Below are 14,053 nucleotides of genomic sequence, written 5' to 3' on the forward strand. Positions count from 1 at the left end.
TCTCCAGACTGCGGGGCCCCCCTTCTTCGGCCCTGTCTTCAGAAGAGCGTCAAGCGGTGAAGAGGCTTCGCGGCAACTGCAAGGTCGTGATCCTTGCCGCAGACAAAGGGAACGCGACTGTTCTGTTGGACAAGGTCGACTACTCCCAGAAGATGTTGACGCTGTTAGAAGACACGAATACGTATGTTCAACTTGACCGGGATCCAACACCCAAGGTGCAAAGAGACTACCAGAAGCTTCTGGCCGATGTCTTTCGTGTGGTCCCCCCCTGAACGCAAGTCGCTGTATTTTACATTACTTTGTCATAATGGTTCGGCCCCTGCTCTTTATGGCCTCCCCAAGGTTCACAAGCCAGGCGTTCCCATGCGTCCAATTGTAGATTTCACGCGTTCACCCCTGCACAAGCTATCAGGATTTTTACATCGTGGCATTTCGCCCCTCGTCGGACAACGTGCCACTCACATACGCAATTCCTACGACTTGATGGACAAAGTCCGTGACGTCGTACTGGACAAAAACGACATCCTGGTCTCTTTTGACGTGAAATCGCTTTTTACTAGTGTGCCAACGGAACTGGCCGTGGATGTATGCAGTACCGCTCTGGAGTCGGATGCCACTCTACCCGAGAGATCGCCCATTGATGCACCGGACCTGGCTCGGCTGTTACAGTTCTGTTTAGAAAATACGTACTTTACGTTCCAAGAGTGTTTCTACAAACAGGTCCACGGAACGGCTATGGGAGCTTCTATATCGGTAACCGCCGCTAACTTGACAATGGAAGCACTTGAAAGTCGAGCACTCGCTTCGTTCAGCCCTGCTCCGAAGGCATTCTTTCGCTACGTGGACGACTGTTTTTGCATCATTCATAAAGAAGCAGTTCAGTCGTTCACTTCACACCTGAACAGAATGGAAGCAGCGATCCAGTTCACGGTAGAAGAGGAAGTCGACGGCAAGCTTCCGTTCCTTGATATGCTGATTGAAAGAAAGGGGCCTACTTTGTCGTTCGCAGTTTACAGAAAGCCAACTCACACAGGACGCTACTTGCATTTCGGCTCCTTGCAACCTGCTTCTCACAAAAGGGCAGTGGTTTCGACGCTTCTACGACGCGCGGAGAAAATCTGCACGAGACAAGAAGACTACGCAGCCGACGTAAGCGTGGTACGGCGGGAACTATCAGCCTGTGGTTACCCGTGCTCTTTCTTAAATGCTGTCGAACGACAAATGGCACGTCCACAGTTACCCCATGCTGCCTCTAGTCAAAAGCGCGCCGGAATACCCTATATCCCATCCACGAGTGAAGCTCTAAGCCGTATTCTGCGTTCATACAATGTTCAAGTGGCACACATTCCAAACCAGAAACTACGGCAATCACTCGTCAATGTTAAGGACAAATTACCAAAAGAGAAATTCCCAGGTGTTGTGTACGTTGTCCCATGCGCGGATTGCGACTACGTGTATATTGGCGAAACTGGCGACTTTGAAAGGCGTCTTAAACAGCACAATTATGACGTCAAAAAAGAAAATGTGAAATCCAGTGCCTTGGCTGAGCATGCCACTTCAAGCGGCCACGCAATCGACTGGGGGAAGGCACGTGTCCTTGCCAGGGAAAAGGGGCTATCTCGACGCCTTTATCTTGAGTCCCTCATGATCCAGACTACGCCACACACTCTGAACAGGAGCGATGGCAATCTGCCGTCAGTGTATGCGCGCTGCCTGCGTCACGTGTTCTAGACTATTTAAGCGAGCTGCTCGAGCACTTTTGTTTATTTTACCTGTGAACAAGGCTCCCGTGTGGGAGCCGAAACGTCTTCTTTTCTTTTATATCTTTATTTGGTCGGCGAAGTGCCCCGGGTTTTTGTTAACCTTTTAACCATGTTTCATCCCGACCAGACGGGCTTCCGTCAAACACTGAACTTCATAATTTTCTCAGTCTTGCAGATAGGTAGCGGCTGCAAAAGTGATGCCACAGAAAGCATGCCAAGCAGGGTTCCTAGCAGTTTTTGAAATCTCTACCGGACAAGCGTAGACAAATGGAGTTCCCTCTTTGGCCCCCTAGTGGCCAAAGAGGAAACTTGCTGGAACGTCAAAATGGGCTGGACCAGACTGGCCCATTACTGGCACTTGGAAAGAGTTCCCAAACAAATGGGTGAGACAGACTCGTCCTTGGCACTAATTGCAAAAAGACATGGTTGATCCCTCTTTCATAGAAATTGGTAGAAAACGAAAGGGGAATGGTGCCTTCACAGAAGCTGTTGCACAATTGCTTCATGAGCTTGCGGTCCGCTGCAGTGAAAGGTGCATGATTTGCGGGTCGGCGACCATGTTGCAGGTTTGCTTGGCGTGTGGCGTCCTGCTGCAGAGTCATATCGGTGAAGGTATCAGCATTTTGGTCTTGCTTCATAGTGTCTTGGGCAGCCAGTCTAAGTTATGAAGTGCTCAGCTTCAGGAACGCGAGTGGCAGAGTTAGCAGCATGCACTGCAAACATGCGAAGGCGTTCTGCTTCACACTGGCATGTCTTTTGCTGGACTAAAGCGAGATTCACCTGTCAACGTCATTGCCTTTCTGCACCGCTTAGCACAGCAGTTGTTTTATTTGGTGCCATCGCAAGCGAAGTAGTAGGTGGCTTGTTAAGCACTGCTGACGCATGTTGAAGCTGCACTCTTTAGGCGACGAGGTGTCACAGGCTAACCTCATGTGAAAGACGAACCAGGTGCAGAAACGTCACCTCAGCAGGAGGCCTACACTAGGCTACACCACGTTGGAGCCTCCGCTGCGCTGAGACTACCGAAGCGCTCACTGTTGGTGCTCGTTAGTGTCATGGTACAGTACATCGCTTCACCGCTCCTAAATGGTGGCACCATTCCTGTCAAGAGAGAGCATACTTCACATGTTTGTGCAATGTTGCATCCATTACAGGGAGTTGATTATGGAACCCCGCAAAAAACACTTTCGTGATAGGAAAATTGTCCATGGCACTTTTAAAGGGTCAAGTTTTGTGATGTGCTTCAAAATTCTCAAATTTTGCTTTGATTTTATTAGTGAAATTGACGAGGTTTATGCAAGCTAAGAGTCGGGCCAATCCAATTTGTTTAGCAGCTTTATAGTAGACGGCCATCTACAGTAGTTCACGGTAGCTGGTGACGGTTTATGCAAAAAAAAAAAAAAAAATCTTAGTGAGCACTAATTTTTGTTGGCATTAGGTAAAGGTCCTAGACCTTGAAATCCTAGAAGAAATAGTAGCAAGCCTCAAAGCACTTCAAAGTGCACTTTGCTATGCATACAAGGGGTGGGCAAGCAACAAATGCAATGGCTTTATGTAACCATTTTTTGTACTGTTCTTTTTTAATAAGTCCAGCTCAGATGAACTCACTCTTACAGTATGTGAGCAAAGAAAATTAAAATGATACAAAAACCACATCCTAAAAACTTAATGTCTTCAAGAGCACTCAGATGACATCTCCAACTTTCTTGTGTGTGTGTGTGTTCAGGAGCGATGTGGGGTTAAAATTGCGGTTTTCTCCAAAAGTATGCATTCCATTTGTTTTGGATTCCTCAACTTATAAAGAATATTCTCGCCAAGTTTGGTTGCCATCTGTCCTTTAGAAAAGAAGGAAAGTCACCGTAGTCAATGCTTCGCTAAGGCAAGAGTTTCAACAAAACCAGTTGTTGCCCTGATGAAGCGTTCGCTCCAGCAACATTGCTTGTTCGACCTTTATTGATGAAAGAATTGCTAACGGACTAGTAGATCTGAGACCTAATGGCCAGGGGTTTTTTGCTGCCCTGCAGATGTGAAGAATGTCGTCGAGTGCAGGCAACGGATCGTGAAGACGTTCATCCGTGAACATCTGATGGGGGCACCACGTAAGTGCCCACATTGCGGTGAGTTGCGCCGAGCCATGACCATCCAGAACAACAGCCGCTTTGTGTACACCAGCAAGATCCGACCTGCGGTGAAGCCACCAACCTCGTCCATGCCTTTTAGGTGAGACACCACTGCAATGCAATGCTCAATTCAGCATGTGCAGGAATGAATATGTGTACGAGCAAACTGTTTTTCACCAAGAACACTAGGGGGTAATGTGACAGTAACGTCGGCATACTTTGTCGGTATGCAAAAGTATCGACAGCTGAGGGAGTTGGTGTGGCAGCATGATGAAACAGTGCCAAAGTTAAACACAAAGAAAAGAAACTCCTTACTCCCACTCAGCGAACCATTGCAAAAAATGTGGCTGTACTCCTCGCTTCGATCACATTAACATTCTCAACCGCAATGGTGACTAAATTAACTGACATTATTGAAGCTTTTCACTATTATTGCTTTCAAGTTGAATGTGTAAACAAACTATCGATTACACTAACAAGGTAAAAAAATAGAATATCTCTCACATTCGTGTGGCTCCCAATCCTGATGGCTTGTGGCTGTGTGAACATGTCTTTTTGCACCACATTTACTTTGTTTATTATTATTTTTTTTCTGCAATGTCTGATTTTTGTTGTTCACTAGGTGGTGCATATGCAAAACTTCAAAACATAAATAATTGTAAATAAGGTACGTATGTATGCCACGAAAGGTGTGCACTGATTGGTCTCTGTAAGTGGCGTAGCTCCAGGCACCCATCTCGGGTTGAGGGAGTGCCGCACATGTCTTAATAGGATGTAGCATCACAAAGGAAAAAATAAATAATAAAAAAAAACTATTGGGTGAGGCCTTGTCTCCTTACCATCCCCCCTGTGTAGCTTCCAGCTTGCTAATGGAGATGAAAGGAGAGAGCCGCTCACTGGTGTAATAACTGCCTCTAACTCCGCTGATACTTTTGCGGCAGTATATATTTATATATTTTATATTTATATTTTATATTTTTGTGGCAGTTGATTTGTAGGCGACATTCTCTAATAGTGAGGCCATTCTATGACCAGTTGGGAAAGTGTTTCAGGGCCCCTTTAAAGTTCACAAGTTGGCAGGTATAGTTGTAGAAGTCTGTGCGCTGTTGGAAAAAGCGACGGCACTGGACGAGTGAATTTGACGCTTCGGAAGCTGTACGGTTTCCTTGTTCACAATGTTGAAGATATAGTGTTGTAGTTCAATTATATATGTAGCACATGTGATGTAGTGAGGGAACATAAAGATGGTGTCAAAATGGATGGTCATATGCCTAGTGCGCTCACAGAACCTGCGCACAAGTGCAATCTTGTCATCAAATGGGACAGTGTGTCAATTGTTGCAACAGACAACGAAGTTTATGCTCTAATTTTTACTAATACAGACAATATATCATGCAATACTAAGGAAGAAAGGGCGGAGGGGATGGTTTAACGGAAAACGAACTTGGGAGGCCTGGCTGGGCGGGACATAATGCTCCCCGCTAGTTTATTCTTCATCTTCTCGTCTATTTGGGACAGGAGAGGATGCATACAACAGTCTCTGTCTGCAGGAGTACACACAATGGCTTTGAGGACGAGGATGACATGTTAGTCGAGGAAGAGGAGGAGCGCCAGCGCCAAGCCCAACAGAAGCAGGCCGAGGAAGAGGCGGCGGGCGGGGAGCTCTCCTACTTGACACCTGTCGAGGCTCGTGCCCACCTGCGAGAGCTGTGGGCCAAGGAGCGGTCGCTGCTACAGAACCTGTTCGGCATCCTGGCCCTCGCATCCGGCTCGCACGAGAGCCCCGTTGATATGTTCTTCCTCGAGGCACTGGTTGTTCCTCCAACACGGTTTCGCCCGGTGAGTTCTCGTTTTGAACACTCAGAGGTATGGACATGCGTGAGTGGGAACAAGATGGATGGATGCGTGCACTGTTTTCTGTGTGGGCACACACGGAGAAATCGTGTATTCATGATTGTGTTTTCTTCATGTTTGGCACGTCAGAACTATCCCACTTACCCGATTCTAACACGTCTCCAAATCTAATGCCCACCCAATTTTCCCTTGTTTAAAGTAACAAAATAAAAGTGCACTTGAATGTATCATGCTGCCTATTCGTTGAATAAAAATATAGCACGCCCCCAAGTTCGCGATTTCAAAAGAATGACACGCAGAATTGACCTTCAAAGATGATAATTTCTTTTTCCTCATGAATTTCCATGGTAAAAGCGGTGCGTCATTGTTACCATTTGTGCTTCAGTGGCCACAGATACTAAGTACCTAGATGAAGTACTCTCGAGCAATCACTTTTACAGATACAGTCAAATCCACATATAACAATATTCAAGTGCCACGAAAATTCCATTCTTATAACCGATAATTGTTATAACAGTGTTGCACAAAAAAATCAAAATAGGGGAATGGCAGAGCTGTTGTGAGAAAATTATAATGGCGGGGATGCCACTGCCCTTCCCTACCACCTTCCTTCATCCGGCTGCTGATTATGTTCACTTGTTCAACTGCTTTCTGGGCGCTCCGGTCGCGTGTAACAAGCTGCGGCTGTCGGCGTTAAACAATGGAGCTGCTATAACAACTGCAAAGAAGGGTCACGGGCACCAAGCGATATGAGAGCTCTGCCGAGGCATCGCTTTAGTGGCCCCAAAAGGGGCCTTTCAAAAAATGTGAAAAGGTTGCTTGGAAGCCTGCCAGCTTGAGATAATCCAGAAGAAACGCTGAGGCGAGGTCGCCACAAGCATCTCGCCACTGGCTTGCACGAGAAAACCCTATGTCCATCAGCCGTGCATGCTTTATGCGAAGCTTGCTAGCATCCTTCTCCAAGGCAGTGAAAATGAAGCCTCAGATGGACTGAATCATCTGCCGGGCTTCCTGTGAGGACAACGTTGAGGCAGCCTGCCCTACCGCATCATTGCTGCCGTTGTCGCTGTCGCTATTCGATGCAAACACGTTCGTGACGATCGCCTCATTGGTTAGAAGCACTTAGTTTACAAATCTATAACTGTGACTTTTTTCACCGGCAACGTCGTGCATTGCCGATTTTCATCGGGCGGGTCAGTGATCTTCTGTTTCGGCAGCGAGTGAAAAGAGGCTGAGAAACCACGTGGCCAGAAACGATTTTGATGCAACCAACAAAGACGAACATGAGTGATTATGCTGTTTGCAGAACTGTGCTGAATGAGGAGCCAGTGAGCAAGAATGGGAGCAGCGCAGTTGGCGCAGTCCATTCTTGTTTCGGAGGGTGGCGCAGCGTAGAGCTATGGGCGGAGCCCATTTGTGTTCGGAGGTGTGGAAGGGTGACGGGAAAGGGGTGCGCCGAGAAGGCTGGAAAATGAGCCCGCAGCAGCTGTTGGAGCAGCGGGCCATCGTGCAGTGGCTTGAATTTCTTGTTTTCTTTTTGTCTTTCCAAGGATTTCGCATTTCACTACATTTTGGCTCAGACACCCAGCAGCCAGACTTCATCGTTTATAACCGATAATGCGGTATCAGGGCATTGTAGTAAGCATCATATTACACCGTGGAAAACATACAAAAGTTGATAGTGCAGCAGCTTCTCAGTGTCATAATTGATATATTGTTAAAACCGGTATAGTTATAAGTGGGTTTGACTGTGTTACTATCACTTTCACAAGACTGCATCGGATTTGCTAAAGTATGTGTCCTACAGTGTTCCTGGTACTGTGCGCATATGACAAGCTTGGCACAGGGCCGGAAACGGTGTGGCCAATTTATGCCAGTGCATCTCTGAGTCGCATGAAATCTCGTGAAAATGATGGCATTTCCGAAAGTTATTGGTTGAAAATACAACTCAAGATCGTAGTCGAGCATAAAATGAACCTACCACAACTTTCACAATAATGTGCTCCGTTGCCATCTTGTGATAGCGATGATGCTGCATCTGACGGCTCTGATCATGCATACCTTCCAACTCTCCCGATTCGCCCGGGAGACTCCTGATTTTTGATTGCACCTTCCGATTGTACGATCACTCTCTTATATCTCCCAAAAAGTGGTCTTTGTTCACGCAATAATGGTTTTTGCGAAACTGCACCGCGGAATCTACAGCCACATCGTAATCGTCAGCGTCACCAACAATGGCTGCACTAGCACCATCGGTATCATCGACTAAGCAGCCGACTACGGTGCCTAGTAAGCCGACCAAAGCCAGAGCCAATGTAGCTCTTGCATTTCGTGCATGCCTTCCTCCATCGTGCATGCTTTCCTCCATCGTGCATCTTGTTGCTGCTACTTGTGTGTATGAATAGTGTTGGCTAGGCCGTGTGTGTGCCGTGTGTAGTATAGTGTCGCCCCCTGCCAGATCTCTGTGTTATCATACATTTATGTTTTGTAGTAGTTTAGCTAGATGGCGCACCCCCCTTCTGTCATGTGACGAAGTGGGACCAATCAGGAGGTGTCATCTGACGTGTGAAGTCCTTTTTAGTAATAAACGGCCGCAATCTGCCTCAGTCTTCATTCCGGTTTTCATCAGGAGCAGTTAGCTCCGCGTCTCCCTCACTGCGTTGGCGCTCGCCGCGCGTTCGCTGGGCGCGGGCCCCCACTTTGCCTACCGCTGCCGACACAACATCTTATGGCGACGACGATGGGATTCCCGCTGCGGTTCCGACCGAAGCCCCGGGAAACCAACGAGCTTCATAAGTGAAGCGTCCCTTCCTGTGTCTGCACGGCTTGCAAACGCCGCCGACGCACTTGGCGTCGCGAGGCTTCCGAGCCTAGGCCTTCTCGCCCTCCCCCCCCCCTCCTTGTTCTTCCTTGCCCCATTCCCGCTGCGAGCTCCGGCTTGTCTCCTGTACTATCTCCTGCACGCTACCTGGCATGGCGTCTTTTTTGGCGAACCTTCCCGTTTTTCTTGAAGTGCCCGGGCCACCGTTAATTCTATGGCGTCGATGGAAAAAAATTTTCCAGGCCCACCTCGAAGCGGCCGGCGGTGGCGACTGGACGGACGCGCGACGAGCGTCCGCGCTCGTCAGTGCTCTCGGGCGTGAGGGCGTGAGATTCCAAAGAATCTGCTTAAGACGCTTTAGGTGCTCTCAAAGCTGAGTTTGCCACACTACAGGCGTACAGTCTTCAAAAGGACATTCTGAATGAAGAAAGGTAGGACATGCAGTGATCTATGGTTGAAAAAATGAAAAACGCTGATGGAAAACATATTTCACTGTGTTGCTAAGGTGATGCTCGATTTACTCGTGATACCACATAGCAAGCCAGAGTGTGAGAGGATTTTTAGCACAGCGCGAAAAACTAGGACTGAATTCCGCTCATCAATGTGCAACACAACCCTCCAACAGCTGCTGCTAGTGAAGGGCCGTCAGTCTGGACCATGTTTTGAGCAAAGCCACTCCGAGAAATTTTGGAAGTGAGCAAAGTCTGCTACTGCAAGGTCCCTGCAAAAGGACTCATCGAATGCTGCCTGAAAGTTTGAACGAAACCCCCCCCCCCCCCCTTTCCGTTTGCGCGAATAAGAGGTCTCCCAATTTTTGATTTCGCCAGGTTGGCAGGTAGGTAGGTTGTTACCAGCACTACGAACCCTGTTTCGGTTTCAGATCTGATTGTAATGTGCAGGCAGGTTTTGGACCCATGTTGTCAAAAGAAAAAAGTGTGCGTTAGATTTGGAACACAGTATGCAGTGCAACTGTACAGACAAGATCGAGAACCAACTAGCCTGCACACAACTGTTTATTAAAGGAGAACTGATACAAAATTTTTACAAAAATACAAAATTACTAGTGTTGGGCAAATATTCAGCACTCTTAAGTATTCCATCAAATATTAAGCTATTTGGTATTCTTTTCGAATGAAATTTCAGTATCTGGAATTTTTTAATCATTCGGAACAAACAAACATTAATTTTAAAATTTACGATGAACAGTTTCTCTCTCTATACTGTCCCTTCATTTTCAACCTGCCTTATGTAGCCATATTGTCAACCCAATGTGTGATTTTTACTGTGTCTCCGTGAAAATACAGATAATTTGATTTTACAGTCGCCGACCGTTTATTCGGACCTCACGGGGACTGCGGAAATGTCTGAATAAACAGGTGTCTGAAAAAGCAGATTAAGAAAAAAAAAATGAAATCCTTTAATTCCACACACTTATTCGGGCTCGGCAGTAGGCTTGAGTGCGCCGTTGCACGCTGTTCCATTCACACGCAATCAGATAAGCCTGAATCTCGGAGAGGGTTGTACGGTCACTATAGGCGGCTGAAAGCACAGTCACTGCTTGTGCACGCTCCGCATGCGACGGCAGCGTAGCACAGGGTGCGTCATCTTCCGACTCGACAGAACCGCGCTTCTCTTGTTCCATTTGTTTCTTTTTGTCAGACTGGTTCAAAAGCTGAAGGAAAGAAGTGAATGCTATGTCTGTATGAAGTTTGAAACCAAGAGGAATATCCATTATTTGCCTTGTACTTTGTGGAAAGCAAGGGATGACGCTCCATGTCTTCGGGGAAATTCATCTGTTTTGTGAGAAATGTGCATGCAGGAGCTCCAACTGCTATCCGCCGTGTAAGGCACATGCTATGTTTATGTTTATTTACGGAGTCATCGTCTGGCGGTGCAGCAGAAACCTGACGAATGATCTCGCCGTCGTCGAGTTCTGTGCATGTCAGTACAGCAGTGTCAGCACCTGTGAAATTGTCAAATGAGATGGTCTCCGGAATCGCAATGCAACCACTGCGCAGGTCTCAGCAGAACGTTTTCCGCGTCAGTAGGGAGCAAATCGGAAGGTGACAAATCCTAGGCCTCCCGGCACCCACTTGCCGGCATTCCCCAGCGCAGTCTGCGCGGGCACTGTCGGCGCCATTAGACACTTGACGCGATGTTTCCGTACGCCGCGTTGGTTCACCGAAACCTCGACACAGCACACAAAGCAAACACCACCGTGCCAACACCAGTCGCACAAACGAAAAACGTACGAAGCTGCTCGCAGCTTCGTGCGCGAAACAAACAAATCAGCTGCTGGATTGTCTTGAAATGGCTTACTAAGCTGAAACCGGAACTGCTGTACGGCCACTCTATCGAATCAGGCAGAAACGATGATGATGAGTGGGGATTTCCAGTAGCGCCACTTTGTGGGGAAGCAAGGAGGCTCCGTTCAAAACAAAAATGGCGTTCAGCAAGTCGAACTATGCGCCGGTCAGGGTCGGTGCATGATGCCCTCGATAGAGTTGGCTCAAGGAGTGTCCGAAAAATCAGACGAGAGGTTGCAAGGTGTCCGAGCTTTCGGCAGTTGTTATACATTATGGTCTATGGGGAGAATGGCGGTGCCGCGAAGCTGACCGAATAATCGGGCATGTCCGAATTTTCGGAGTCCGGAAAATCGGTCGGCGACTGTACTGTTTTTCTGAGCCACAGCCTCCTATATTGTGTGCCTGCCGGATGATCGTCAAACCAAAGGGAAACAGCTGTTGTTGAGACTACGGAGGTGGCACCACTTATGTAGGGCTGTCTTGAGCTCACTACATTTTTTGGTGCTTGCTGCTAATGCAAAATTCCTGGGGATCAATATGAGAGTGGTAGTAATAAGAGAAGTATGAGGAGGAGGAAATAACCTTATTGAGTCCTGAGGAACCCTTCCTCACCCACTTTTGGTTTAGTGGTCGGCAGGGGTCGGGCCGCACCCACGTTGGGGCAGGAAGCCTGTGGGCCTCCGCCCTTTCGTGAGCCCTCTGGACGGCCCGTAGCTGGGTCTGGTGGTCGTCGCTTCGCAGGGCATCCACCCAGTCTTCTTCTTTACTGAACACGGTGCCGCTTAACGCGGAGCATTGCCAGAGCATGTGCGCTAGTGAGCAGTACGATTCGCCACAATATGGACATTGCGGCTCTACTTCTGGTGAATAAAGGCTCAGTCTGCCTCTCGAGGGGAACGACCCTGTCTGAAGCATTCTGAATATAGATGACTGTGGTCTAGTGAGTTTAGCGTGGGGGATGTGGGGGAGCGGGAAGGTCCTCTGTGACAGCTGATAGTGCGTTGTTATTTCGTTGAAGGTAAGCAGTGGGTCTCGGTGCTCTCCTCCCTCCCCGCCACTTCGCTCGCCACGATTGCCATGGTGCGTGAGTCCTCGCGCGCTTCCATGCACCAGCTCGTTGGCGTTGGGAAAGTCGGGGTGCACGTCGGCCCCCATGTGGGTTGGAAATCATTTGACGATGTGATGACCTGCGGCTCCCTCGCTGCCGAGGACGGTCGCCGCTTCCCGCGATATCGAGCCCGAGGCGAATGCTCTGGCCGCCGATTGCGAATCTGTATACACGTAAGGACGTTCGGGGTCCCTCATTGCCATGGCTATTGCCACCTGTTCGGCCACCTCTGATGTTACCCCCTCGACTGATGCTGCGTTAATGATCGTACCATCCCAGCGTATCAAGACGGCCGTGTACTGGTCGCTGCGCCCGTACTGGGCCGCGTCTACAAATGCCGCCAGTCCCGGGCAGTTGGCGGTCAATTTCAGCAGTGCTCGGGCCCTCGCCTTTCAGTACCCCTTGTTGAATTGCGGATGGACGTTTCTCGGAAGCGGTTCTACCATGAAAGTGCCCCTGACCGCCGTGCTGAGTGCGACCTTGTGTGCGTTGCACTCTGCCTCTGCATTTATCCCTGCTTTTTCTAGGATGTGTCTGCCGGCCCTGGTGGTCGACAGCCGCACGACCTGTGCCTTGGTCAGTGCTTCGATGATTTCCGCTAGTGAATTGTGGACTTCTAACTGATCGAGCCGCTCCATGCTTGTAGTGATCGGAAGACCTAGCACCCTTTTGATGCCCTTGCGCATCATTGTCTCTATCTTGGCCACACCTCTCTTTGTCCATTTTAGCGCCGAGGCTACGTAATTTACGTGCCTCAAGACGTGGTAAAGTCTGATGAGATTGCTCTCGCTGAGCCCTCCCCTGCGGTTCGTCACCCCGAGGATGAGCCGAAGCACGTTTTCCGTTTTGGACGTGACTTTCATGACCGTTTGTGTGTTACTGCCTCTAGCCTCAATTAGCAGCCCCAGGATTCTTATAGTGTCCACTCTGGGGATCGGCTGGCCAGCACTCGTGTGTAATTTGATAGGTATTTGATCGATCGGCGTCAAATTCCTCATGCCTTGTTTTGAGGGCCTGTACAGCAACAGTTCTGATTTGCTAGGTGACAGACGGAGTCCCGTTTCCTTCAGGTACTCTTCCGTTATGTCCAGCACCTCTCGAAGAGCCTGCTCGACTTCTGCATCGGACCCTCCCGGGCACCACACCGTAATGTCGTCTGCGTACAGGGCGTGATTGACGTTGGTCACTCTCGTCAGCCGGTCCGAGAGCCCTTTCATTGCTAGATTGAATAATAGTGGAGAGAGCACCGCCCCTTGTGGAGTGCACCTTGCACCCAGCGTGTACCAATCGGTCGGAGACAAGTATGAGAATCGGAGAAAAGTATGAGTTTTTTTGTTTATATGTAGAGTCGACTCTCGTTACAATTGACCCTGATAATCCGACAAAAGACGTCCGTTTTATCCGAAGTCCGTAATATCCAAAACGCCTCACTTACGAAACTTTCATTGCAATGTCTAACAACGCTATTGCAAAGAGTGAGTGACGAATGCCCAAAGTAAGAAACAAGGAAGTCGCAGTTTTACCCAAAAGGCAAAGCATTAATTTCAATAGCAAATTAAGCAAAATACTAAGTGTGGCAGCAGCAGCGAGCAAATTGACCTTTGCGCTGTCTTGCACTTCAATGCGAACTGAATGTTGCAAGCACAGCGCATACGAAGCTACTGGCACTAGGCGCACTTTGTCCATATCGCCGGTCACTTTTCAGCTACGGCGGCTGCGCTATAAGCAGCAGCCGCTGGAGTATTGAATCGAATTGAATTTTATTCCACAACAAGGAAAAGTTGTGAGGGGGACAGCTAAAAGCTGTAAGACAGCTTGAGGAGCCCTGACACCCTAGCACATGGCGAAGCATTAAAGCATGCGGCTAAGGGAGTACAGCCTACTAAGATGAAAACACTTACAGGAGTTATAAAATGTCACTTGCAAAGTAGATTATACAGTAGTACAGTACAGATTATACAGTATACAGTTATACAGATTATACAGTTATACAGATTATACAGATTATACAGTAGATAAAGAAAAGGAAATCATTGTATCACATCATTATACAAACATTAAGCACAGTTTTTTGGTTGATT

At 48.3% G+C, this 14,053-nt stretch overlaps 1 protein-coding gene across 3 annotated transcripts in view; it reads left to right on the plus strand.

The window, feature by feature from the left end:
* Polr1A (RNA polymerase I subunit RpI1) overlaps window positions 1–14,053 on the plus strand; it is a 314,770-nt gene that overhangs the window by 27,468 nt on the left and 273,249 nt on the right. For all 3 annotated transcript variants that reach the window (XR_012823481.1, XM_075673365.1, XM_075673366.1), the window contains exons 4-5: window positions 3,788–3,983; window positions 5,434–5,722. Coding sequence is in view for 2 of the 3 variants with exons in the window: in XM_075673365.1 (XP_075529480.1) it covers window positions 3,788–3,983; window positions 5,434–5,722 (485 nt within the window). In the remaining variant the exon portion in view is untranslated. The remainder of the gene's footprint in view (window positions 1–3,787; window positions 3,984–5,433; window positions 5,723–14,053) is intronic.

This window comes from Dermacentor variabilis, chromosome 10, assembly GCF_050947875.1.
Source record: "Dermacentor variabilis isolate Ectoservices chromosome 10, ASM5094787v1, whole genome shotgun sequence".
Taxonomy (NCBI): Eukaryota; Metazoa; Arthropoda; class Arachnida; order Ixodida; family Ixodidae; genus Dermacentor; species Dermacentor variabilis.